The 27,578-nt window shown below is 44.5% G+C and overlaps 1 protein-coding gene across 1 annotated transcript in view; it reads left to right on the top strand.

The window, feature by feature from the left end:
- The window catches only part of LOC133387655 (vitamin D3 hydroxylase-associated protein-like), a 44,284-nt gene extending 17,061 nt beyond the window's left edge, over positions 1-27,223 (top strand). The window contains exons 2-15 of the mRNA XM_061632875.1: positions 14,136-14,249; positions 15,969-16,112; positions 17,732-17,865; positions 19,506-19,712; positions 20,686-20,726; positions 21,579-21,703; positions 22,277-22,402; positions 23,351-23,448; positions 24,261-24,360; positions 24,570-24,613; positions 25,572-25,611; positions 26,034-26,142; positions 26,824-26,969; positions 27,077-27,223. Coding sequence (XP_061488859.1) covers positions 14,136-14,249; positions 15,969-16,112; positions 17,732-17,865; positions 19,506-19,712; positions 20,686-20,726; positions 21,579-21,703; positions 22,277-22,402; positions 23,351-23,448; positions 24,261-24,360; positions 24,570-24,613; positions 25,572-25,611; positions 26,034-26,142; positions 26,824-26,969; positions 27,077-27,205 — 1,557 coding nt within the window. The 3' untranslated portion in view covers positions 27,206-27,223. The remainder of the gene's footprint in view (positions 1-14,135; positions 14,250-15,968; positions 16,113-17,731; positions 17,866-19,505; positions 19,713-20,685; positions 20,727-21,578; positions 21,704-22,276; positions 22,403-23,350; positions 23,449-24,260; positions 24,361-24,569; positions 24,614-25,571; positions 25,612-26,033; positions 26,143-26,823; positions 26,970-27,076) is intronic.
- The last annotated feature ends 355 nt before the right edge of the window (positions 27,224-27,578 follow it).

Consider the following 27,578-nt stretch of genomic DNA (forward strand, 5'->3'; position numbering starts at 1 on the left):
AACAACAGTGTGTAAAGGGATCACATACCTGTTTACTGTTCTCAAGTCTTGGCAAAATCTCCACCGGACTGGATCTCCGGGTTTCTTTGGGGGTTTCTTTATTGGTAAAATAGGCGTGTTGCAGGGGGTTCGCTGCGGCCGGATAACTCCTTTTGCGATGAAACCTTCGATGATGGGGCGTATGCCTTCTCTTGCCTCTAATGACAGAGGATACTGGGCAACATTTGGTGGCGGAAGGAATGGCTTTACCTGAATTCTGACAGGGCTTACCGATCACAGCAATCCCACATCCGTATCCTCTGTGCCCCATAAATCAGGTGGCAGGTCAGCGAGATCTTCCGGTACGCCGTGACCTGTATGTTTGTGTTTAAGCGTGTTCCCCACAGGCACCCCCAATACACTCATCAATAAACCCACCCCGTCAGGGGTGCAGGTTAAGGTAGCCTCCAGTTTACATATATCACGGCCCATTAAAGAAATAGGGCATGAAGCAGAATAAAGAAAAACATGGTTAAACATTTTGTCATTTATTTTACTTGCAATGGTAACGTTACACACATGGGTGTGGGGTTTCCGTCTACCCCCATTGTCATTTTGACTTCTTTACTTAACCAATTATCAGGTGCAACATTTATCAGAGAATACGTGGCTCCCGTATCGACTAGAAAAGTCACCGATCGTCCCTGCACGTTTAGGGACATTCTGGGTTCTTGGATTGGGAGACAGAGAGAAAGAAAGAAACCTGCTAGAGACATAAGATGCATTAGCCCCCCTCCCAACCCCTCCCTATCCACGTTTAGTCATTGTTGGTTCACTGGGCGTCCGCCATACTGGTCCCATGAAGCCGGTGTCTGTTGCACGACAGGCGGAGGTGGGGGCGAAAAATCTGCGTTTGTACCTGTAAAATCTGGGTAAGAAGGGTTGTTAGGGGTGTACTGCGCGTCCCCTGTCCTCCACGGACAGTCTTTCTTGAAATGAGTATATTCTCCACACTGGAAACAAGCCCTGTCTCCTTGCCATGAATTTCTCATCTGTCCCCTTCCTCTCTGGTTTCCGGCTCTCAGCCCCCTTGGAAAACCTCTACCCCTGCCTCGAAATCCTCTGTTTGGTGGCTGGCCTCTTATTGCAAGAGCCAGCATCTCAAAATCCTCCTTCTTCTCCTTCTTTCTACTTTTCTCCTTATCCTTGTCCCACACGAAATCTGCTACTTCTAAGATCACAGTCACAGCCTCCCCCCCCAATCCGGGTCTGAAATTCAGAAAATAATCCCTCACCGCTGGCTGCGCTTGGTGAACAAAATTGGCTATGAGGGTCGGATGGTCCAGCACGTTTTCCGGGTTCAAATTGGTATAACTACGTGCTCCCTCTAACAAGCGCGACCAGAATTTTCTGGGAGGTTCGCCGGCTTCTTGTTTGATCGCCATGAATTTAGCTTGGTTGGGGGGTTTCTGTGACATTCGCTCCAAGTGTGTCAAAATCCTATCCCTATCGGTCTGCAGCTGAGCGCGGCGAGGCTGCGTCCAGTCTCCCGCTGCCCAAGCTGCAGCCGTTTGCGCTCGGTCCGACCAAGCTCTATTTGTCGCCGCTTCCGCAGCCCAAGCAGTCTCCAATGTCCACAACCTGCTACGTTCTTCACCTGTCAGTACTCTTCTCAACAAATGCTCCACATCCGAGTACGTCGGATTGTGGCTTTCAAACAACCTGCCTAACAGTTCTCTGATTCTCCTTGGCTGTTCCCCAAAAGTTCTGGCCATTTTGCTCCATTCTTTTAAATCCCACTCCAGCCAACTCTTTAGTTCAACCACCTCAGTACGCTGGATACCCCCGAGGCCATCCACGTACGGCTGATCGTGTACAAGCAAAGGCATCTCCAATGCTTCTGCCTCTTTTCTTTTCTTTTCCTTTTTTCGCTTGCGCGTGTCCATGCCCCCTGAGGCCCCCTTCTCTCTTCCCTTTTTGTCTGTCTCATCATCTGATACAAATGAAAAGGCCCCCTCCTCCGGATTGGGATCCCCGCCCCCGGGAGCTGGCAGCGGGTCCGGAGCAGAGGGTATTATGGAACGATTCAAGACCGTTCTTTTACTTGACGTATCGTCATTGAAATAATGAGGAGGGGGTTCCTCAATGGACAAAGTTCTCACTGCCATCAAAGTCAGACTATCCCATTTTTGCGACCCTATTTTCCATAGGAGCCAAAATTCCAATTGATCCGGGTGGGTGTCCCCAATCCGTCTCCGCACTCCCAGTAGCGGAGCGGTTTCAAAGGATCCACCCCTCGGCCACCGTTCACCAGGTACCGACACTGCAGTCATCCGCGGCCACTCCTCCTCACAGAGCTCTATCATCTTTCTCTTTTTCAGGCCTCTCCTTCTCACTGGCAACTCCTCCTCTTGCCACAACATACACATGATTCCCAAAGGGCTGTCCTTTACCGGCACACTCCCTTTATTCCCCATGATGTCTGATAATGGGTTTTTCCTCAACTGTGCTTTATCCCCAAAGTGTCAAAGCCGCCCGCTTTTATTGATAACCGAGAAAATGTTCTCATGGCACCTGTTATCAAATTAAGGGGTGCAATGGCAAAAAGGGGGTCCGCACAAGGGATCCCGGATGAGCCCCCAATTGTTAGGTCCAAACCCAACACGCAAGTCGTCCTGTCAACCCCAACTCGCTTATTACACCCGGGAAGAGTGTGGAGCTGAGTGCAAATGAACCCACTATCAGAGATCAAGTAACACAAGACAAAAAACCTTTGCAAAGGGGACCCAATACTTACAAGCCGAAGCAGGCCAGCATGGGAACCTCGTTTATTGGTGTTCAAGGGTTTATATAGGCTTACCCCGAAGTTTACAATATCGGGTTCACGTCATAAAATACAAAAGAAGCAATTGCTAACTGTCATAGCTTTGGGGCATATGTAAGGAGGTAAAGGGGTACAGGGGGAAGGACAAAGTGGAAACATCAAGACTATCTCTTAGACTCTATGTCTGCATATTTCGCATGTCCTTGAGATAAGCACTATGCAGGACGCAGACAAAGGCAACTATTGAGGGGAGGCCCAGCTGCAACCGGGCGCCCCCTAAACTGGAGACAGACATGATATTACTTTGCTTACATATCAAAAGGAGTAGTATAAGTCAAGGATATGAGGGGCATTGGGATAGCAATTGACATTTCTATGCAATGCATGTTTGTAACAATAAGCAAGGCCATAAGCACAAATGTGATACAGAAAATGCATAGTAGGGAAGTTTCCTTAAACTTAAACCGGCTTTTATTATGCGAGCCACTGGAATGTAGGTAAGGGTCAGGTCACCAGGAAATAAACCGACATTTTATATCAAAAGTCAAATAAAGGCCACTTTGGTTCTATTTCCCATAAAGCCCAAGCTGGTTTAGATAGGATAAGTGAACTATAGTTTTACAAGCACTGGGGATTTTATTATCCTTAACAGTAACAGACAGGGTAAAAGCATACATCCTACTAAAATTAGCATAACTAGTATAACCATAGTCTTCATTCCTCCGAACCAGTTGAACCATGAACTCCAATCCCCAAGATCGAACCCTTTCCAGGTTTGTACCGGTACGTGTGCAAGCTTCTTCATCCTATTTGCCACATCTTTTACAATTCTTCCATTGTCATCTATTTTGAGACAACATTCCGTTAGGTTGAGGAGCCCACATACTCCTCCCTCTTTTGCTAGTAAGTAGTCCAGAGCTAACCGGTTTTGGAGTATCCCCTCTCTCATTTGAGTTGATTGATCAGCAAGTAGAATTAAAGAATTCGCTGTTTGATTGGTGAGAATTTCTACTACGGCTTGTAACCTAATCAATCTATTCAATAAATAAATAGGAGTCCTGTACCCATACATACCATCCTGAGCCCAGGAGGCTGGATCATACGTGGCAATGATCCGCTCGGGTGGCCACGTTTCACCCCATCCATTATCTTGTCCTTTTGCCAGGCTAACATCTATTGACCGTCTCTTTTCTTTGGATATCTCCTCATCAAACACTGGAATTAAGGGGTTTAGATTGCCCCCTTTTATCGTATACATGGGCTGTATTATGCCAAGGTAACAGGTGCCAGTCCAGTTTACTGGTAAAATTGAATAAGCGGTGGAACCACAAATCCAATAGTGGCCTTTTAAAGCTGGTATCTCTCTATAATTAAACAATGACCCTGTGAGTCGGGAGGGTATATAATATGATTCATTACCAAGAGGACTTAAAACTGCTTGTTCTGTGGTACATTTCCATAATTCAGTTTCATTTTTCCACGTGCAAGTACATCCTGGTCGGGTATGGTTAGTAACTGCCCAATACTTTTGAAATCCTCTCACTATCGTCCCATTAGAATGATGCCACGCCCACTCCTTTTTATGAAGAGATTCGTTCTTGCTACTCCTAAACCAAGCGCATAGTCGCCCTGTTGCAGTTTGTTCTTCCCAATATGTACGACATGCATATATATCTTTTATTCCCTCCTTCCTCATCCAAGTACATGGAGCCCAAGTGTCGTCTTTTAATCGTACGTGCGTCCCATTATTCCACAGGGCACAGGGAGTAACAATCTTCCCTGGCCCTGGATAATGTTTGGTAGTGTATTGGAGAGTCCAGTTGCATTTACTATTTCCCAATTCATGAATTGGAAGAGTGATATTCTGGGAAACGCAATACTGGCCCTTGGGAGCCCATTTCAGATCCCACCATAGTCTAGTTTCCCAGGTTCCTGTCCCATTATGTACCTCACTACGGTTACTTAGTAATCATTTAGGGTTGAGGGGTATTGCCATCCATGGCCATTGCGGAAACCCTTGGGGGTTTCCACAAATCCAGCAGCTTTTAAGGTAAAATACCTTAGCTACTTGGTCAGCCAGTTCAACAAATGTATTAATTTTATCTGTTGCTTCTGGGGTGGACCTGATGTTTCTCAAATGCTCATTGTGAGATCGAGGTTGGTTAAAGAAATTTACATACAACAGTACAATTAAAATTAGGGAACATGAGAAAACCGTTCCCCGTCGAAATTGTAATACTGGGTTCATGATCATAAACTGTCCCTCCTCCTGGAGAACTTGAGCTTCAGGTCAGAGCCTGACACGACCCTCGAAGACCACTTAGCTTCAGGTTCTTGATTGTTCACCCCGCCAGTTGGAGGGTCCTTCGCTACCCTCTTCTCTGGTTCCTGAATGGTGAGTGGTTCAGATGCTCTCTTTATGCGGGAAACGTGGATCCATTTGTCGCTTCCAAATACTTTTACTGCTGCCTCCGTCACGAGGGCGACTTGCTTCTCCGGTCCCCAAGTTGGTAGGAGTGGCTCCTTTTTCCACTGTTTAATCCGGACCCAGTCGCCTGGACGGTAGCTATGAATTGCCAAATCTAATGGAAGCCTCTGGAATTCTCGACTGTGCCTATGGAGAGAGGAGAGAACATCCTGCAAGGCAATTACATACTCTTTTAACTGTTTTGCACCCACATCCCCTGTTATGGGAGCCCTTTCTGTCTGGGGCCGTGACTCAAGGGGAGGTCGTCCGAAAAGGGACTCAAATGGTGTCAATTTAGTTTTTCCCCTGGGAGTGTTTCGCATAATGGTCAGAGTCAATGGTAGGGCTTGAACCCATTTTAATGATGTCTCTTGGCACACCTTGGTCAGTAGTGTCTTAATTGTCCGATTGGCGCATTCTACCTGACCGGATGATTGGGACCGCCACGGGGTATGTAACTTCCAGTCAAACCCCAGAGCGGAACTTATATTTTTCACAATCTGGCTGGCAAAGTGGGGTCCTTGATCTGATTCAAAAGTCTCTGGTAGGGAATACCGTGGGATGATTTCCTTCAGTAGAACTTCAGCAACAGTATTTGCAGTGGCATTACGAGTGGGAAACGCTTCTGGCCATCCTGTTAGTTGGTCAACGATTACCAACAAGTACCTATAGCCTTGGTTGCGGGGCAGTTCTGCAAAGTCAATTTGTAACCGTTGGAATGGATAATACGCCCATGGTCTTCCTCCCATTGGCACAGGAGGTTTTGGTGCTGGGTTGACTGCCGCACAAATAGCACAGTTGAATACGGCTCTTTTAGTTTCCTCATACAGTCCTGGTGCCACGACCTGGCGAATTAGGAGATCTCCCAGCGCATTTCCACCCAAATGCGTTTGCGCATGTAAATCCTGTATGAGTTGACGGAGGATCTGCCGTGGGATGATGAGTTGTCCAGTTGGTACCTGCCACCATCCGGATTCTAATTTTATAGCCTTTTGATCTCATGCTCTTTCCTCTTCTTTCTGAGAGTATTCTGGTGCCTTGGTGGGAAGAGGTAGTTGGACTGCACACATTGTTACCGTGTTGCTATCGTCTTTAAGTGCTGCTTCCTTTGCCTTCTGGTCTGCGAATTGATTGCCCTGTCTCCGTGTCAAATTCTTATCTTTCCCGTGAGCTAGCACATGCACGATAGACACTTTTTTCGGTTCCTGGATGGCATCTAAAAATTTGATGATCTGCTCTCGATGTTCCACCGGCTGTCCTCCGCTCTTCACATATCCTCTTTCTTTCCATATCATTGCAAATGCATGGGCTGTTTGAAAAACATATTTTGAATCCGTATAGATAGTCACACTTTGGTCCTTCATCATCTTTAATGCTTCTATTGCTGCTGTTAGCTCTGCCACCTGGGCGGAATGCGTCGAGGGTAGTTGGCCACTTTTAAGAACCTTCATGTTTTCACATACTGCATATCCTGTTTTCCTCCTCCCGTTTATTACCCGGGAGCTCCCATCAATGAACACGTGTTTTCCATCTATTGGTTGGTCTGTCAAGTCAATTCTTGGGCATAGGGTGGTATCTAGGGTCTCAATGCAATTATGCTCGAGCTCTCCTGGCTCCGGTAAAAGTGTTGCTGGATTCAGGGTGTTGCAGGCTTTCAGTGTCAGGTCTGGGCGACCCAGTAGTTGCTGTTCATATTGAGTTTGGCGACTCGGACTTAAAACCTTTGATGCTGCTTCTCCTAAGATCCTCCGGAGGTCATGAGGGCCAAGGACTGTTACTGGCGCGCCCATCATGATTTTCTCAGCTTTGGTTAGTACCACTGCTGTGGCTGCCACAATTCTCAGACACGCAGGCCACCCTTGGGCTACTGGATCTAATTTTGATGAGTAATATCCCACTGGGAGGTGATCAGGTCCCATCTTCTGTGTCAGCACTCCCATTGCCATGCCTTTTCACTCCGCCACATACAATCTATAAGGTTTACTTCCATTTGGCAAAGCAAGAGCTGGAGCTTGTTGCAACGCACTCTTAATCTTCTGAAATGATTTTTCACATTCTTTCGTCCAGTGCCACCTGGAGTCCTTCTTGAGGAGTTCATACAGAGGTCCGACATATTCACTGTACCCTGGGATCCATTGTCAGCAAAACCCTGTCAGTCCCAGGAAGAACCTTAAAGCCTTAATGTCCCTTGGTGGTGGGACAGCACAAATAGCCCTCTTTCGCTCATCAGATAGCCGGCGCCCTTGGGATGAGACCTGGTACCCTAGGTAGGTCACCTCTTTCTGATTCCATTGGACCTTTTCTTTTGAAACCCGGTATCCGCATTTATGCAAGTAATTTAACAGGTGCTTTCCATCTTCGGTACAGGCTTCTTCTGTCGGGCTACATATCAGCAAGTCATCCACGTAAACCAGCAGCGTCGATGGTCTCTTTTCTCGGTACCATCCAGCCAGATCCTTCTGCAACGCCTTGGTAAATTCGCTTGGTGAGCTGACGAATCCTTGTGGGAGCACGTTCCAAGTGAGCTGACAGGCCCGTGGCTCCTCCGGGGCTTCCCATTGGAACGCGAATAGATCTTGGCTATCTTTATGTAGCGGGATGGAGAAGAAGGCATCCTTTAAATCGAGGACGGTGAAAGTAGTAGATGTAAAGGGTACATATGACAACAGTGTGTGTGGATTCGGTACAACAGGCACATCTTCCAGAACTTTTTCGTTGATAATTCTCAAGTCTTGGACTAGCCTATACTGGCCTGGCCGTCCTTCCTTGGGGACTCCGAATATCGGGGTGTTGTGTGGGCTAGTGGTCTGGTGTATCCATCCGTATTCCAAAAACAAAATGATCATTTTATGTAGACTTTGTCGGACCTCAGCCCTTAGGGGAAACTGCTTTACTGGCGTTGGAGCGGATCCGGGTTTTAATTGTACTTGGACCGGAGTAGCGTTGTTTGCTCTTGCCGGATTGTCTCTTCTTGCCCACACGTCTGGGTGTACATTGGGAATCATGAGAGACTCCTGTTGGACATTCTTTTCCTTTATCCCTGCAAGTGCCATTTGGAAGGCACATTCGTTCCGCTTGGGGACCTGTACGTGTAATTCATTGTCTTGGAACGTAATGCGGACCTGCAGCTTACTTAGAATGTCTCGGCCAAAAATGGGGAGTGGGCATTCAGATGATATCAAAAATTGATGACTAAACTCGGTTCCTTTATCATGGAACCTGACGGCGAGAGGTTGTGAGACGGGTATCCTCTGCTTGTTGCCTTCTATTCCCATCACGGTAGCAACTTGAGACGTAAGGGGTATCTTTTGACGGGAACAGGTCCGGGCCATCATCGAAAAAGAGGCTCCTGTATCTATCAGTCCTTGTAGTGGATTTCCATTGACTGTTAGCTTTAGCATAGGTTCTGCCTGCGGACCCCCCTTATATCCCGTCCACCTTCATTCAGAGTCGTATTCCTCCATAAATTGCGCCATCTCCTTGGGTGGACCCTTCCGCCCTGATTGTTCTGTCCTTTTGTCCTCCTGCCATAACTGGTGGTCAGTTCCCCTTTCCCGGTTCTCCGTGTTCCTCCCACCACAATCCAGAGCCCAATGGCCCCTTCTTAGACATCGGGCACATTGATCTTTATGTAACGGGGGGCGGCCCCGGGTTTCCTGTTGGCTGGTGCGGGAGGGGATGCGCCTCGGGGGTCCATACCCCCCTCTTGTACCTTGAGTGGCCTGGGTGACCCCTTCCACAATTGCGGCTGTCATCATACCATATTCCTTCTTCCTGACTTTCCCTTCTTCCTTCTTCACTTGCTCCTCCCTATTTACATACACCTTGTACGCAATCTCCACTATCTGTCCCATACGCATGCCCATCACTCCCTCTATCTTCTGTAACTTTTTTCTAATATCCGAGCAGCTTTGACCAATGAATAGGGTGATCAGCAGTCTCTGATTGTCCTCCGAATCTGGGTCTAAAGCCATATATTTCTGCATTGTGGTGGTTAATCTGTCCAGGAACACAGAGGGTGATTCTTTTGGGTCCTGCTGTACCTGGTACAATTTAGACATATTCATTGGCTTTGGTATGGCATTCCTTACTCCATACAAAATGGGCCTTTTGTAATTTATTAACTGTGGGTGAGCCACGCCCGGGGTGGGTATCCACCCCGGGTCCGCTATGGGGAGAACCACTTCAGGTGCCAGATCTGCGGCATTATTTCCTGCCCTTTGGTTTCGGGCTGCCTCTGTCCGTGCCTGGGAAAGGACGAGGCTCTTTTCTTCTTGGGTCAACAACATATTTAAAAGTGTCTGTATATCTACCCAAACGGGATTGTGGTTAGCAAAAATGGAGTCCCACATCTGGTAGTGTTTATCTGGATCCTCCCGTAACCCCGGCATTTGGTTTTTCCAATTAAATAAATCTGAAGTGGAAAATGGGGCATGCACAAATGCGACCTGGGCATTTGCGTCCAATACCTCCCTCATTGGTGCCACAAAATTTATTTCCGAAACTGAGTTGGATCTATTCCTCCCGTATTGTTTCCCCCCCCTTAATGTCATGGGATCCTCCATTGTCTTTATAGCATGTATCAGCTCTTGTCTTTTCTTTGCAGTAGCCACGGGTAACTCCTCCCGTTCCCTCTCTGCCAATTTCTCATAGAGTCTTAACATGTTCTCATGTGCCGCGTCACGTTCCCTTTGGGTCTGAGCCAAGTCCTCCTGTAACTGTCGGGACTGATCCAACTCCTCCCGCACTCTTTCCGCTTGGTCGGGGTGCTCAGGCGGGGCAGTTGGTGGCGGAGCCCTTGCCTGGTCAGCATAGGGAGGCGGGTTCCCTGGTGGTGGCTGCGGAGGGGGCACTAATTGTTGTGGGGGGTGGGCTAGAGCCGGGCCCTCACCTGCACCCTCAGGTGGTGCCGGTGGTGCCACGACCCTCCTCCTAATGGCCAGATCATTAAAACCATCGCTGTCCGGCAGGACAGGTTTTTCCCCTTTGGACTGAGTCATGACCATTTCCAGCGCACATTCTGTTGGCGGATTACGGCTTACTGCCCTCCACCCCTCTGCATAATGCCAAGAGTCGGCCGTCTCTGGTAAGGCATCATACAGAGTGGATATTAGGCGGCTGATTTTCTTACTGTCCCAAGTCCCACCTGGTGGCCACAAAATCCCCAATCCCACCCAATCAATCAGGCAAAAGTGTTCTAATTTCTCCGGTGTTGGTACCGGACCCCCTGCTGAAATAACCCCTATTTTGAAACTCAAGAAATTATTCAAAACACATTCAAGTGGCGTCTTTCCTAGTTTGCCCGTTCCCAGTTGCCCACCCCTCCGTTTTGTCTTCTGGACTGTCCCTTTGCTTACGGCCTTCGATGCACCTTGTCCCATTCTTGGGGTCTTTTTGTGACTGAGATGAAACGACCGTCCGACAGGTGACAAAGCCCACCCTGTCTGCGTGTAACTTATGCCCAGGAAAACCCTTTCGGTCCCTGTAATCTATGCCCAGGAAAACCCTTTCAGTCCCTGTAATCTATGCCCAGGAAAACCCTTTCGGTCCCTGTAATCTATGCCCACGAAACAGACAGGGACTTACCGACAAAAACGGAAAAGACAGACAACTTGCGCTTCCCTGCTGTTGTGGCCCGGCCTCTCGCGAGGACGCGGAAAACGCACTACTGGCCGGTCCACTCTCGCTTCGGGATAACCGTTAGGATTCGTCCCGTCTCATGCACACCTCATACACACTCTTTCATTCACAAATTTCTTCGGCCCTGTTCCGGGCGACTTACCCCTTCCAAAGTCTGGCTTTACTCGTTTCAATTTCTATGGAGAGGCTTGGCGCTTACCCCGGCGCCCCGGCACGTCCGTCAACCACGCGGAACAGGCCTCAACGGGGCCCGGAGCGCTCTTTCCGCTCGGCCACGTCGCCTCCGGAACGCCGTGGGGCGCTCAATTGCCTGTTCCTTCGTGGTCGCCACTTGTAACAAACGCCCACAATATTCCTTTTATTGTTAGGCGAGGATCCGCTCCCAAGTACAAGGTTTCAATATTACTCAAGGAACGACGAAACGGTCTTAAAAGTAAAGCCAGAGTTTTATTGAAGCACTTGCAAGTGGAGAAACAAACAAAGCCGAGTCTGCCCCTCCCTGGTCGCAGCCAGGTCTTATACCCTCGGCACCACATACATCATGCATACATTAACTGCCTGCTCAGCCTACTTCCTTATTCCCGATCTTTTCCATATAAGGTCTTTTTGGCTCTTGGCCACATTCCTGAGACAGGCGTTGTCTCTTCACTCGGTGCCATTGAAGCACTTGCAAAACCGGTTTTGCAGGGCAAGGTAATTTACACAAACAAAGAGATAGCCAGGCCAGCTTATGTAAACAGCAAAGTACGTGCCTATGGAATGTTCACTAAGTCACCGGTATTGTCTTTATTTTCCTTAAGCCAAGCAAATTCTACAAAAGCTAAATAAGCATTATTTCTTGTTCATTTTCTACAATTGGGTCGCCATAAGTCAGGATCGACTTGAAGGCAGTCCATTTTTCCAATGCAGACCCCAACAGAAAAAGGGAGTTCACTGAGAATGTAGAAAAAATTATGTTGCCCTGGTTTGCTTCCAAATTGATAGGCCCTCAACCTCCTGAGTTTGCTGTTAGAGGGCTTATGACTCTTACATATAGGGCCTTTACATTCTGCTTCACTTTTTGTTGCTACTTAATTTGGTTTTGTCTCCTAGATCTATCATGGAAAAGGCAAGCATTTTAAAAATTGGGTTCTGATATGTGTCTTCATTCTGGTTTCATAATTATGAGCTTGTGATGCAACTCATATTTATAATTCAGGGCTTTATTCAGAGTTTATTCGAAGCTTTTTCTCATACTGCCTAAGTAGCCAGAACACATGTAATATGTATGTATCTTCTTCAAGGATTCGTTCTCAAAGATAGGTGAAGGATAGGTGAAAATTAATATTAGCATACAGGAACCAAGCTCCAGGAATCCTGGGATTCTGGGAACTATAGTATGACACAACTGAGACCTGCTCTATGTTGCTGCTGTTGTAATTCAGAAAAGGAAAGGTCAGGTCTAGTGCCAGCGGCAATCAGGTTGGGCATGGGCTCAGATGGGCCCCTGCCTAAATCTATAGGCTGGGGCTGGGAGGGTAGAGCTCCACGATTTGGGTGGTGGGGCTTGATTTGCAGCCTGGGGTAAGGGGTTGACGTGAGCCACGAATCATGCCCTGCAACACAACCCAATGCTGGCATGGACCGCAGAGCGGGAGTTCCACCCCCCAGACAACAGCCCCCGATGCAGCTGATGTGGGCTTAAATAACCCCTGCCTCCTATGTTGCTAAATCAGCACATGTGGAGGTGTGTGCATGCAGGGTGCTAGCACGCTGACATGATGACATGGGAAGCAGAGTGCCCAGGGCCTATTTGAGCCCATGCCAGCTGTATGGGAGGGTTGGTGCCTAAGGGCCCCCTCATGCCTCGTGATGGCCCTGCAAAAGGGTTGAAGAATGAAGGACAAAGAGCCTGCACAAATGGCTGAACAGAGAGTCAAGGGCCTGTCCTGTGATTTGCCAAGCTGCCTGGTGAAAAAGTGAGAACTAATTGTGCTACGAGGCCCACGTTCTGCTGAAAGGCTGAACAGGAAGCAGTCACTTCAAGACCTGAGGAGAACTGTCGCTTTTTTGAACCATAGGCTGCTGAATCCTGAACCGCACTAGTTTGCCTTTGGTAAGAGTTCCTTGCTGGTTAGGACAAGTGCAAACCTTGTGTCTGTAAAGATGTTTAGATAGGTACAGAGAGGGGAGATTGGTTAGATTATCACTTCAGTTGCTAATCTTTTGTGTATCCTTTCAACCTAAAAGTTCCTTTTGCCACGTCTATTGTTGTACCACTTTTGCCACCTGCCAATATTTGCAGCTATATTCTCATCTGTACCTGCTGATAAACATCAAGAATCTACTGATGCAACAGCTACTGTTGCACTGCCTATGCTCAAATATGTGCCTGCCCCCATCAACAATCGGGAGGGAGTCAGGGAAGCTCACACTGCTGGGCATGCTGAAACCGACGTGTCTAAATCAACCTGACTGTTAGGACATCGCAGTGTTTTGAAACCAGCTTCCAAATTCATCAAGCATAGTCCAAAAGACAATGACTTTGAACATTTTCATCAAAATGGCTGACGCTATGTTAGGTGTAGTGCATGTTTCAAATTTCTAAAAATAGTAAAAATATTTTCAACATTACTGAAGTGCCCCCCATAGCAAAATAATGTGGATTTTTCCCCCAGAAAAAGACAATTAAGAAGCGTCTGGAGAAATCGTACCTCAGTGAAAGTGTTAAACACTCCTACTGTCAACCTTGACACCTGTAAAAACTGCACTGACTTCTATGGGGAAAGTGATAGCAAAAGCAAATGAAAAACTAATAGACAAAGTTGTCACCCTTCTGCTGCACCCATATACAGATTCAAAGAGACTCACTCTGCGTGTGTACTTGTTTCTTTTAGTACTTGACTCTGGCTGCCCACAAAATTTCTGTAGTGCATTGCAGAAAATAACAGAGACAGCATCACCAGGAAATTAGTCCCACAATATACTCTTAATATAAAGTTATTAAGATTTGAAAGAGACCAATATCCAGCTTTATTTCCTGTTTCTTTTTATCTTTTCTCATCTATTTCTATATTACACACTACTTATCTCATTAAATGCCATATGCTCAACTGCAGAAAACATATTTCACACTGCACATTTTTGACACTAGCGTCTAGCTGCACTTTGGAACAAAACATGCAGGGCTATTCCCAATGTGTAAAGATAAGTATTTCCCTCTGATGCAGCTGCCTTCTCTTGCAGAACTCTGGAGTCCAGTCAGAATTTATTCTCTCCCTCTCGCTTATGGAACTGGCAGAGAAACTTAGAGACGAGTCTCTTTCTCCAGAGAGTGTCCTGTATACCTATGTAAAGAAGGTGAGTGGCACAGGGGTTATTGGGCCTGCTTTATCAGGAAGCCTTCAGACATATTTCTATTCAGACAAATGACTTGCCAGATAATACACACTTTTTGTGCCCTAAATGGGCAGCTGTTGCTCATTTTCTCCCAGGGGATTTTTCGACATATCTTTCAGGATAGCTTTTCTGTTGCAGGGACATCTCATTTTCCCAGTCTTCAAACCTGTTGTTGGAAAAATACTAATATACAAATATACATACAAAGAGAGAGAAAGAGGGATAAGAAAGAGAAAGAGGGATTACACTTCTTCCGAGGTTGAGAGCACCACCGCTGCAGCACTGCAGAAATGCCACATGGAGCCATCTGTGTTGTTGAGCCACTTTCCCAAATGCTTGCCATGAGGAATGCAATAGTAGAAATACTCAAGAGTAAGCGATGGTGCTTCCTGGGGGACCAAAACAGTAACTTTCAGTGTGTTGTACTGGGAGAACTAGCCTAGAAATGACTTGATACTTCGGCATACAGATCACACAGATATGTTCATTGCTTGACAGCAGCCATTGGTAGACAGCAATATTTAAACAAGACATGGGTAGCATTGCGGAGAGCCAGTGTGGTGTAGTGGTTAAGGTGCTGGACTATGACTTGGGAGACCAGGGTTCCAATCCCACACAGCCATGAAGCTCACTGGGTGACCTTGGGCCAGTCACTGCCTCTCAGCCTCAGAGGGAGGCAATGGTAAACCCCGTCTGAATACCACTTACCATGAAAACCCTATTCATAGGGTCGCCATAAGTCAGGATTGACTTGAAGGTGGTTCATTTCATTTTCAGCATTGTCATGTTGCTTCCAACAAAACTCTTTTTAATACAGTTTCTTCACATGCTCAACTATGTGATCAGAATTAAAGTCCTCCCTCAGCCATGAGGCACACTAAGCGACAGTCTCTCAGCCTAAGCTACCTCACAGGGTTGTTGTGAGGATAAAATTAGAGGACACCTTGGAGGAAAGTTGAGATATAGAGATAAGTACATTTTTGCTTTCAGTCGGTAGGCAAGTGTGATGAGGAAACTACTATTAAATCGATGAGAGACTCCTAAATATACTAAATTGAGGTTTTCAGATGGCAGACATAGAAACTTAATGTATGGTCAGCTTTTGGGAAGTTCAGGAGTCTCCAGGCCTTTCTCCTCACTGGTCCTGCTCCACACTCTCCTCATGTCCTTTTACATATTCATGGCTGGAATATGTTCTTAAACTGTGATAACACCTCTTGCTTGCTTGGATGCAGAAAGAGATGTGTTTGTAGGAACCTCTGGCTTTTGCATGGCTGAAATGTAGCCTATTGTACAAAGGTAAGTTGCATCTGTTGCTCCAGCTCCAGCCATTTTGCTTCTGGCCCTGTCAACCCATGTGGCTCCTGGAAGGTTGCCCCTGCGGGAATGTGGACCTCAGGCAGGAAAAGGTTCCCCTCCCCTACAATGAGATTCAACTCTGAATGGACTTGTAGTTAGGCTTTTCCAGGGCCAAACTAACCACCGTAGCTTTTCACTTTGTTAACTAGACTTAGGAGGTACACGTAAGAAATGAAACATTTCCTACTGTCCAAAGTATTTGACAATATTTCCATTTTAAATATGCAACAGGGATCCTTTTTTAAAATATACATGCTCTCCCCCCTCACTTTCCCCCCCCTTACTCTCTTTTCTCGCTGATGCCGCTGCCTCCATGGCAAGGCTCTTGAAGTGACCCGGGAGGTGAACTGTGTGACAGATTTTATTCATGGATGTGAAGAACAGCTTCAGGAAGTAAAGAAGCAAAAGGAGAAGGGTTTGCTGTATGGGATTCCCGTCAGTATTAAGGACCACATTGGATGCAAGGTGCTCCCCTCTTTTATCCTTCAGTGTGGTTACTGTTTATCTTACAATCTGCCTGTGCATCAAAGGTGGTGTAATCAAGGTTTTTCCCCCTTGCAGCTTCATCTAAAATACAGGGCATAATCCACTTTAGTTGGGCCACTGTGGAAGTCTAGAGAAGGGAGAGAAGTGCATTACAGCATAGTATGGTCCAATTCTTATATATATTTGTCCAAATAATTTGTGTGTGTGGAGTCACACATGTTGAGATTTGAGTGCATGTTACATGGCTACTTCTCAGAAATTGCCTGGTTCTGCTTCTCACAAATGCTTCTCACACATTTTTTAATGTTGAAATGGCTCTACTTTAAGCGACTTCAGTCGCTAGAGTGTTGGACAAAGACTGAAGCAAGGGAGATTCAAATCCTTACTCACCGATGAAGCTCATGGGGTAACCTTGCGCCAGCCACTATCTCTTAGCCTCATTTATCTCAGGGCGGCTATGTGGATAAAAATGGGGGAGGAGAACCATGTTGTGCCACCTTGAGGCAGGATATAAATCTACTCAAAAAATTTTTGAGAATGATATCAGGTGCTAGCATGTAAGACTCAAGAAATCATTCTATTTTTTTTACATGATTATTATTATCGCTATTATTATTTTACAAACTTGCTCCTTGGCCAAGGAGGCAAGTACATTTGATCTCACTGCTCTCTCCCAACATAGGGTGACCATTTACTCTTTTTACAGATGTCGCCCCTAGAACAGTTATCAAGTAGCATGCTAATAGTTATTGCATATGTTACCATTTGAAAGTGTACATATCATGCTTTGACGTGGCTATTGTAGTATATCTGTATGCATTGTAGATGTGCTGCTTGGCAGCAGGTAGTTGCAGTTCCCTGACACATATACATGTGACACTGTGTGCCATGTGCACACTCAGCATCCTGCCCCATACAGCCATATGCACACATGCTCTGTTGCAGGGTGTTCATATGGCCGGGTGCTGCAGCAGACCATGTATCTCCAGCTCAACAGGTCACAATCAGCCTCGACTAATTCTCAAAAGTTTTAATCCATAACATGTGACATGGCCCTATATGTGTTATCCAAATGTGAAGGATGTATCTTTTCATAGGGAGATGCTCTGAGTGCCCTATACTGTGAAAGCTTCTTAAAGTGTTTGAATATGGGTGTTAGATAAGAACTGGCCTCCAAGCATCTGTGTTCAAACATTCCATACTGTAAGAAGGGGATCTTCACAGGAGCATAGGAAGCTGCCGTATACCGAGTCAGACCATGAATCCATCCAACTCATTATCGTCTACACTGAGTGGCTGCAGCTCTGCAGGGTATCAGGCAGAGGATCTTCAGAGGTGGTGGGGCTTGAACCTGGGACCTTCTGCATGCTAAACAGATGCTCTACCACTGATCTGTGATCCCTGGTGCTGCCTTTTTGTACAGTTCCCTTCCATCAGAGCCAATCCCCTTTGGGACTGGGAAAGTTTTTGTTTTGTTTTGCTGTTTCTATTTTACCAACACAGCTTAACTGTTTGATTCTTGGTGGGCAAAAACTCATAGCTCTAGGCTAATTTATCTCATCATGTCAAACCAGATGTATTTGGTTTTTTCCCCAAAGGGCCACATCTCCACAGCTGGCTTGGTGCAGTTTCTTGGCAACGTGGAGGACAACGACAGCGTGATAGTGAAAGTTTTGAAGAAACAGGGGGCAATACCATTTGTGAAAACCAACACTTCCCAGAGCATGATCAAGTATTACTTGGCGCTCTCTCTTCTCTTTTACAACTCACTGTTGCTTGTTCTCTTTAAAAATCTACTATAGGGCTAAAGAAAAAGAAGAAAGTTTGAGAAACTGGGGCTTTCTCATGCAGGAAAGAAAGACTATAGGAGGCATGACAGAGGTTGATAAATTATGAACGACATGGAGAAACTGACTTGGAAGGAATTATTTCAAAGTCATTTAGAAGGCAAATAAGGGGAAGTATTTCTTCACACATAATTAACGTAGGGAATTTACTCTCATAAGATGTAATGCCACATAAACCTTTTCCTAACAGTGGCTACTAGCTTAGATGCTTTAAAAAGGAGTAATCAAATTTATGCAAGAAGAGTCTGTTAGTGGGGTCTGGAAGATGTGAAGTTGTCTTTTGCCAAGTTAAACCATTGACATATCTAGCTCAGTGTTGTCTTCACTGACTGGTAGTGGTGACTCTTCAAGGTTGCTGACAGGGGTCTTTCCCAATCCTACCTAGAGATGCTGGGGATTGAACCTGCAAAGCATATGTGCCACTACCAGTGAGTTATGGCTCTTTCCTTACAGGAGGGATGGGGAACCTGTGGCTGTCCAGAAGCTGCTGGGTTTGTAGCTTCCATCATCCCTGATGATGATGATGATAAATACTCACCCTTCCTCTGAGAAGGAACACATGGCAGCAAACAAAAACACTAAAAGCACTTCAAAACAAACAACTTCAAAACATATTAACACAAAACATTTTTAAAAAACATCTTTAAAAACATCTTAAAAAGCAATTCCCACAAAGATGCAGACTGGGATAACAGAAAAGATAACAGAGATGGCACCTGTCTAATATTTAAGGGGAAGGAATTCCAAAATGTCAGTGCCACAACACTGAAGGTCCATTTCCTATGTTGTGTGAAATGGACCTCCTGATAAGATGGTATCTGCAGGAGGCCCTCACCTGCAGAGCGCAGTGATTGACTGGGCATATAAGGGGTAAGGTACTTGAATGGACTGAACCAGACCGCAGTTGGGTAATACCATTTCTGAATGCTCCCCTCACATCAAAAGTAGCATAACTGGGAGCATGATAGGTTAGAACATTGTCCCTAGTGTGCTAACTTTTTTTTAACTTGAAGGTATTTTTTTTTATGTGAAGAGACCAAAACAGCCATTCCCCACTCACAGCCTGAAGTGATACAATCCACTCTTTTGCCTTAGGATTCTACTGTCTCATTCTTCAGCATGTGTACATCAGCCCTAGTTATTACCTATGATGCTAAATGAAACTTCTATGTTCAGAGGAAGTACATCTCAGAAACAGGGATGGCTATCTCCATCACAACCTTCTTGTGTGCTTCTTTGCAGCATCTGAATGAGTGCAATTTGAAGTGAGTGTGTTGAACTAGATTGACATCCTGCAAGACAGCCTTATATTTTACCTTCCATTACTCTTCATGATCTCATTCATGCACATTTTACCTGTTTGGCTGTTTCTCACTATTTTTGTCAATTGCTTGTGGGTCTGCTGATGCTGTTTTTGTGCCATCTCATTCTTAACAATTATTGTTCCATGCTTTGTTTGGGTCTAAGGCAGAATGCTAATATACTGTAAAACATTAATGGCTAACCCACTTTCTGTATCGCTCAGTATTGACTGCAGCAACTTAATCTTTGGTCAGACAGCCAACCCCCTGAACCATAAGAAAAGCCCTGGTGGTTCCTCCGGAGGGGAAGGGGCACTTCTTGCAGGAGGAGGATCCATCTTGGGCTTTGGAACAGATGTTGCTGGAAGCATTCGTGTGCCATCGAGCTTCTGTGGGCTTTGCGGACTCAAACCAACAGGCAGCCGGCTGAGGTAGGTCCTGGAATCTTCATTGGTTTGACAGGTCCTGGATTGGCAAATAGTGCAAGGTATTTAAGTTGAGCAGAAACAATAAGTGCTCCTTGATTGCATTTGGCTGTCTGGAATGTGTTCTTGCACTGTGATAATGCTTGTGTTTGCCCGGATGGAGAGATGTAATTGTGTATGTGGGAGTATGGAATCCTCTAATTTTTGTGTGGCTGGAATGTAGCGTAAAGTACAAAAATAAAAGTCACATCCATCACTCCGGCCGCTTTTTACTTCTAACCCTTTCCATTGTCCCCCACTGGCATATGGCCCCTGGAATGTTGTTGCCCTTGAGGTAATGTGGCCTTTGGGGCTGAAAACGTTTTCCTTCCCTGGCTTTACTTTCATAAATATTCCAGTGTTATACTTCCTGATGTAATTAGAGTCAAACTAACTTTATTGTCATAATTATTACCACTACACTTGTATTTTTTAATTATTTTAGTTATGACTGGTACATGATCAATGATATTATATTCAACCTCTTTTTAAATCAATAATTTTAATTTTAGTTTATTGTCATCAATTTTAGAATATTAAGTGGCTTTGTTATACATACATTCACATTATAGAGGTTGCACCTGGCCATTTGAAATATGTGTAGTTGTTGTTAATGTTGTATTTTTTTTGGTTAATGTTGTATATCCTGTTATATCTCATGACACTCTTTATTCTCCAACAGTAATATTTACTATGCCAGTTAATAAATGCTTAGCAAAAAGTGAATGAATTAAAAAGTGGAACCTAGACCTGGCTAATTTATTTCCTCTGTTAAATATTGTCAAGGAATAAATGGCAGCCCAATGCACAAGCACCATGCATTATTCTTGTTCCTCTTGTCTATTCTGAATGTGTGCATTGGATTTGCAGCTGAAGCATGGATTATTTTCTGCTGTGTTGATAGTTACTAACTTTTTTCTCTTGCTTGCTTTGAGCACAGCACTCTTGGTCTTGTTGGCCCTATTGGTGGCATGAAATCGGGTAAGTAATTTGTACCCACGCACATTAGCAAAAAAATCTGTAATCATGTCAGATACTTTTCTTGTACTGAAAAGTACTTGTGTCTGCTAAATTTGAAGACAGTACTCTTTCAGAGACATTAGGTTTTATTTGAATACCATAGTGGTTTCTTCTAAACCTTGGAGTAGCTAAAATGGACCTTTCAAATGTTTCTGTAGTACAATTTCTGTAATCTCTGCACATTGGCCATGCTGGTTGGGGCTGATGGGAGCTAGATTCCAGCAACATCAGGAGGGCACAACATTGGCTGCTCCTACCAACAAAAGCATTAGGATTGGGTTGAGTGAGATCAGAGGATGAATTCAAAAACATGTTGCTGTAATATTGTAAAAACTAAGCAGATCTTCATCCGGTTAGTGTTTGGATGAGGGGCTGCCTGGGAGCCACTGTATGGTTACCCTCAGCCTCTTGGATGAAGAACATGATTGGTTAACAAACTGCACATGAAGTTTGGCCTTTTGATGATAAAGTCAGGATTCACAGCTATGTCCTACTCCAGCTGAAATCCAATGTGCTTGTATACCTGACTTCATGAAAGTAAACTTGGAAACTGTAAGAACAGTTTTTCTTGGGAACATAGGCTGTTGCCTCACACCAGGTCAGGCTCTTTGTTCATTTTGCTCAGTATTGTCTAATCCCCTACTATGTGATTATTTTAACTGGAGGTACCAGGGATTCAGCCTGGGACCTTCTGTATGTGCCTTGTGTGCTCTACCACTGAGCCTTTTTCTTGACTATTGGAAAGTAGACTAGGTTATAATAGTACACAGGCCCTCTGCTCTCCCACTTACTATTTCTCCATTTCCTTTGCAGTTATAGCAACAATTGGTCCAATGGCAAGAGATGTGGACAGCCTGGCTCTGTGCATGAAGGCTCTCCTATGTGATGAGTTATTCCATCTTGATCCTTCAGTACCACCTATGCCATTCAAAGATGAGGTAATTTGTGATAGTGAGAAGGGAATGACTGAGAGGTTCAGCACCAAGGACAGCATAAAGCTTAGACAACAACAAATTGTTCTTCCCATGAGACCTTTTCAAATAATATATTGATTGAATAATTGAGAATGCATGATTTGATACAATTCTGAAACCATCAATAGTTTGACCAGTTAGTTAAAAAAAACCATGAACTTCTTCCTATCAGTTAAATCTAAGACTGTTAATTTTTCCCTAGAGTCAGTGCCCTATAGAGTCTTCAGCAATTCACTCATCCTTTGGATCAATAGCATGTGTGTTGCAATATTATTCTTCTGGTACTTGAAAGATTTGCAAAAAAGTTTCTGCCTTTAACATATTATTTCAAATATACTGTATCCCAGCAAGATACCCTAACTTTTAGGGTACATTGTTTTCTATATTCTGTCATCTTACATGTCTTGTGACATGCATTAAACACACCATCCCACTGCAAGAAGCCATAAAGTGGTTTATGTAAGTGGTAGGAAGTTATTTCCATGCTTCAATGACCAGCAGTAAATACAAATTCCTAATTTCTTCTTCTTCTTCCAGATTTACAGCAGTTCAAAACCCTTACGAATTGGATACTATGAAGATGATGGCTATTTCCAGCCATGTCCCAGCATGAAGAGGGCTGTTCGAGAAACCAAAAATCTTCTTCAGATAACAGGGCATACAGTATATATTTCTTAATTTCTTCACCTAATTTCAGCCTAGGATTGTGTTCTCGTCTCTGACACTTTGCCCTAAGCATCACAGACATGCCGTAAAGACTTTCTGATTTGCTTTGCCTAAAACGTTTGTTAAGGGGTGAGGGCCTGAGGGCCAATTCACACCACATATTGTTCATCTATACAAGAATTCTCCTTGCCTTTCCCCGCTATACACTTATGTGAACAAAAAATGATATTTGAACTGGATTTCTCATGCATAAATTTAGATAATAGTGGAGCTATAAAGCTGTACAAAATTCAGCCATCAAGATGTGTCATTAAAGTCCTTTTCAAGTATGATACTTTCTACACATATTAATTCCATCCAGGAAAAATGCATGTACACTGTTATGTGTGGTGAACATGGATGTCTTTCACCACATGTGTGGACTTGGTTCCATGACATCTCACACATAATTGTTTATGTGGATATTCACAATTGCCTGCACAGAAATAATCGAGACCTTCTATGTGGGAAGCTTCTTGTGCATACAGTGGCCCTAACATCAACATATCTGGAGTTTTGGGGACCACTTCACACAACAAACCTGTGTATTTGCTAGAGTGTACACTCAATAGGAAACTGGGTGTCTGAGCATACCAGTGTCTGATATGTTCTTTAATAACTTACATGTGGTGGTCAAAAATGTGCCTTGTTAGTATACAATTAAAAAATCTTTAAACAATTAATATTTGAATAGGCTTGCAAATTCTGGTACAAAGAAACTTCAAAAAGGGGAGGGAGCATAGAAAATTACCATTCCTGTTGCAGTTTACCAACCAATGCTTTGAATCATTTCCCCCCAAATTCTAAATTTATTAAGGAGTAAGGCTGATTACATAATCCTTATGTGCAGCTCATATCATTTTGCCTGCTGTCAAATCAAAGCTATTATCTTTTTCCCCCTCACAGCTCATCCCCTTTGTTCCTCCTCGGCTTAACTATGTGGTTGATGAGCTCTTCAGCAGAGGCCTCTTTTCTGATGGAGCTGCAAATTTACTGGACAAGTTGTAAGTAGACCACCTAGTACTTGAGCATGGCTGTGGCTTGATAACTCTGCTTTTATGGTCATGTATTGGCAAAGGGTAATGCTCAGGAAAGCTTTTGTGATGTTAGTCAGTGCATTAATAAATAACTGATTTTCATGTGAGTATTTTTAAGATTAGGAAAAATTCTTGGAGGGGACATGTAGCTTTAATAAAAAGCCATAGATAGAAAAATAAGTGAACTATGAAAACCGCAGCCAAATGGAGCCAGGAGGATGAACAAACTTTAGCATCAGAAACTTTGAATATATAAAATGAGGCAGCCATGAGAATCTATGGAAGACTATTGGCCTGTCTTCCATAGGTTCTCATTACCTGGCAAAGTCTGTCCAAGGTCTCAGGCAGAGGACTTTTCCCAGATCTGCTACCAGAGCACCTTTTTCAAAGGAGATCCCAGGGTTGAACTTGGGTCCTTTTGCATGCAAAGCAAGTGTTTTATTGCCAAGCTATGGAGCTATACATAAACTAGAAAATCAAGAGGGCATCAGTCCAGGTTCATTCTCATTTGGACACTTTAAAATGACACTTGTAATTCTTAGGAACCTAAATTGTTTGCCAAGTTATGCATTCCTTGGCTGAGTAGTGTACCTTCAGAGAAAATGCGTGGCTCTGTGTAATAGCACTAGAATTAACAGATCCTGAACAATTTGTACTCCCATCATTTTTATGAATTCATCTAATACAGCTCTGATCTGAGTAGTCTGTGTGTTTTGTCAATCCTACATATTTGATGAGAAAAATGAACTTTGTTGTCATCTTCTCCTTTCATCTCCCAGCAAAGGAGACATTGTTGATCCCAATTTGAAATCCCAAATTAATTGTTATCGTCTTCCCAGCCTGGTGAAGAGAATTTTGGCATTCCTCTTAAAGCCTGTGGTGAGTATTTGGCTCACTTGTTTGATTGTAAGGGCAATTTTTATAAGATGCAGACAAGCACAGGGCAGGATAGCTAGATAGAGTAAGTGTGGCTGAATATGCTGAAGAGATGGTAAACTCACTGTTCTGTATGTACTAAACACTAAAAAGATGAAGATTGTTGATTGTTGGGGAATTCACAGTGGAGCTAATCTTGTGTTTCTCTCCAGTACCCTCGGATTGCCAGAGATCTCAATGCGCTATGTGGAGTTGGGTAAGAAATGACTGGTTAACAATCGTCATTGGTGACAACTCTATAGAATAGTGGTGGGTAATTTTTTTTCCTCTAGAGAGCAATGTTAGCCTTGGGGGTAAACCTGTGGAGGGTCACATGCTAACTGTGGGCATTTTTCTCTCTCTCTTTCTGACACTTCCTGCTCCTCCTCCATCCCACTTCCTCTCTGCTCAGTGGATTGCCAAGGAAGGGACAGATTTGCTCTTCCCAGAGGTCTGAACTGATTGCTTGCAGTAGGCTTTTAATATTAGGCCGAGGACCACATCCAGCCCTGTGGCCACAGATTGCCTCTGAACCCTTCGGCTGTAGAATGTGAAGCTTCATCCCCTTACAGCAGGGATGGGGACGTTGTGGCCCCCAGATGTTGCTTGACTACAACTCCTATTTTCCCTATTAGCAGTGCTGACTCAGGCTGATGGGAGTTGGAGGCTAATGACATCTGAAGCTCTGTAACTTCCCCATCCCTGCCTTTCAGGAAATATAAGGGGTGAAGGTAGTACTAGGCTGTATGTTGGCAACTGATGAAAGAAACAGCTTTGTTCTGGCCATCTGGACTCCTTTTGCATAGGAGATAAATGTAATAAATAACAAAACAAATATTTAGATTGTAAGTAAATCTAGATGCTTTCAAATGCCTGGTTCAGTCTCTTATGAAGAGCTTGATTGTGCATGACCACATAGCCAAAGAACATAAAGCAACATAGTGCGGATGGCATCCCTTTATTGTGCACTGTTGCAGAGTCACCGTAGAATTGTCCCATGGATTTTTATAGCCAAAGAACATAAAGCAACATAGTGCGGATGGCATCCCTTTATTGTGCACTGTTGCAGAGTCACCGTAGAATTGTCCCATGGATTTTTCACTCATGCAGACACACTTTAAGCTGCAGTCTCTGTTCACTGGGCAGTTATCACTTAATTATTTCCAATGTTGCAGGTCAGCAAAAAACCTATGGAAGCACCATGTGGCAGTGGCGGTGAGTTTGTTTGTGTAGTTGTCATTAAAGCACCCGGTTGCCATCTAATTTTCCCCAATCACCTGATGCGTTTATCAATGCTCAATATATACTATTTTTGACCCAGAATGGATTTTCATGTAAGAATGATCTTATGCAAATCAGCTCTAAAGGCTGCTTCACCTGGGAGTTGTTGTACTTGGGTGCTAACAGAAATGCCATTCCACTTCTAAAATACGTTAATGAACCTTTCGTAGTTGATGGGTACTGTGTGTATTTTCTGCTTGGATATTGTTTTGAGACTGCAGCAGACTGTACTATGTGTAGAAGAGACCCTCATTCAAGATCAGCCACAAGGTGGCAATGTAATCATCCTAATAATGAGGTTTGTGTGTTGGTGGGAATCTCTCTCTTACTCCAGCTTCACAAAAATTTCCCTGCAGACTTATCGTGAAGAATTCCTTGCCAAATGGAGGAAGCTGAAACTGGATGTCATCCTTTGCCCTACTTTGGGCCCAGCTTTTAATGAAGGCTATCCCGGGAAACTCTTTGGTATTATCTGCATCCTACTAACGTATAATCTGTGTGATGGGTGCTCCTGCCCTCCAGCAGTGACAGAAATGTTTGTCTGTCTCCCACTCCTTCAAGTTGTAAAAAGACTGAAACCAGATGGGAAACCTATGGCCTTTCAGATGTTGTTGGACTCCCACCAGCTCCAGTCAGCATGGCTGTGATCAGGAGTGATGGGAGGGTGTCAACAACATTTGGAGGATATGTCAGCCACTCCTGCTGTTCATAATTGGTTGAACCTTTACCCTCACCCCTACCTCTGCTTTTCCATCTGGAGAAAAAGTGATGTTTTTAAGAAAAAGTCTGCATAGAGGCCACAAACCATGCAGTATTTATTTATTTATTATTTGATTTATATCCCGCCCTTCCTCCCAGCAGGAGCCCTTATAGTAGGGGCAGCCAGTGTGGTGCCCTTCAGATGTTGTTGGACTACAACGCTCATCATCCCTGATCAATGGCCATGCTGGCTGGGACTAATGGGAGTGAAAGCCCAACAATATCTGGAGGGCACCAAGTTGATGAACACTGTTTAGATTTCAGTTAAATGGGCAAAATATCCAGTCCGCTATGGTTTTCCCCAGAGTTGTTCTAAAAAGCAGCAAGGATCTTCATTGAATCAGAAGGATCTTATTCACTTTCCTTATAACTTCTCTGCAATTTCAGCTGCTACATCCTATACTAATTTATACAACGTCCTGAACTTTCCTGCTGGGATTGTGCCAGTCACCACTGTTACCCAGGATGATGAAGAAGAGCTTAAACATTACAGAGGACATTATGGTGACCCTTGGGATAAACGTCTAAAAGAGGTTCATATACATTGCCCAAAAAAGTCCATCTGCCTTGTGCCAGTCCTCCTGCTACCTTGTGGCTTTCTAATGCTGTTGTCTTGTCTGTCTGTTCGTTCTATTTGCAGGCTGTCAAAGATGCTGTTGGGCTCCCTGTGGCTGTCCAGTGTGTAGCATTGTCTTGGCAGGAGGAGCTGTGCCTTCGGTTCATGAAGGAGGTGGAGACTGTTGTCCATGAGAGGAGAACCCAAAAATGATCAGTCACAACTCACTATAGAGCAATACTAATAGATTTAACACTGTAACCTAGCAAAGTGAGGGTTAGAGCCTCTCATAATTCATTTCTAAAATATGTTAAAATGCAGGTTAGGACATGGTTATTTGTTATACTCATCCTCAGAGAGAGAGATGCTATTTATAACTAAGGCCTAATTCTCACAAACAGCACACAAGGTGCCTGGACTGTATTATTCCAAACTTCATGTGATCAAATGTTTATATATAAAAATCCCCTCACAAAACAGCACCCTCCCACGTGTAGAAAACTAGCAGCTTCAGCCTTAGCATTGCTCAGGAATGTTAAGAAACAAACAAACAAAAAGTGGTAACAATCTGAGTCCACCATCTTGA

This window comes from Rhineura floridana, chromosome 6 (genome assembly GCF_030035675.1).
Source record: "Rhineura floridana isolate rRhiFlo1 chromosome 6, rRhiFlo1.hap2, whole genome shotgun sequence".
In the NCBI taxonomy this organism is placed as follows: domain Eukaryota; kingdom Metazoa; phylum Chordata; class Lepidosauria; order Squamata; family Rhineuridae; genus Rhineura; species Rhineura floridana.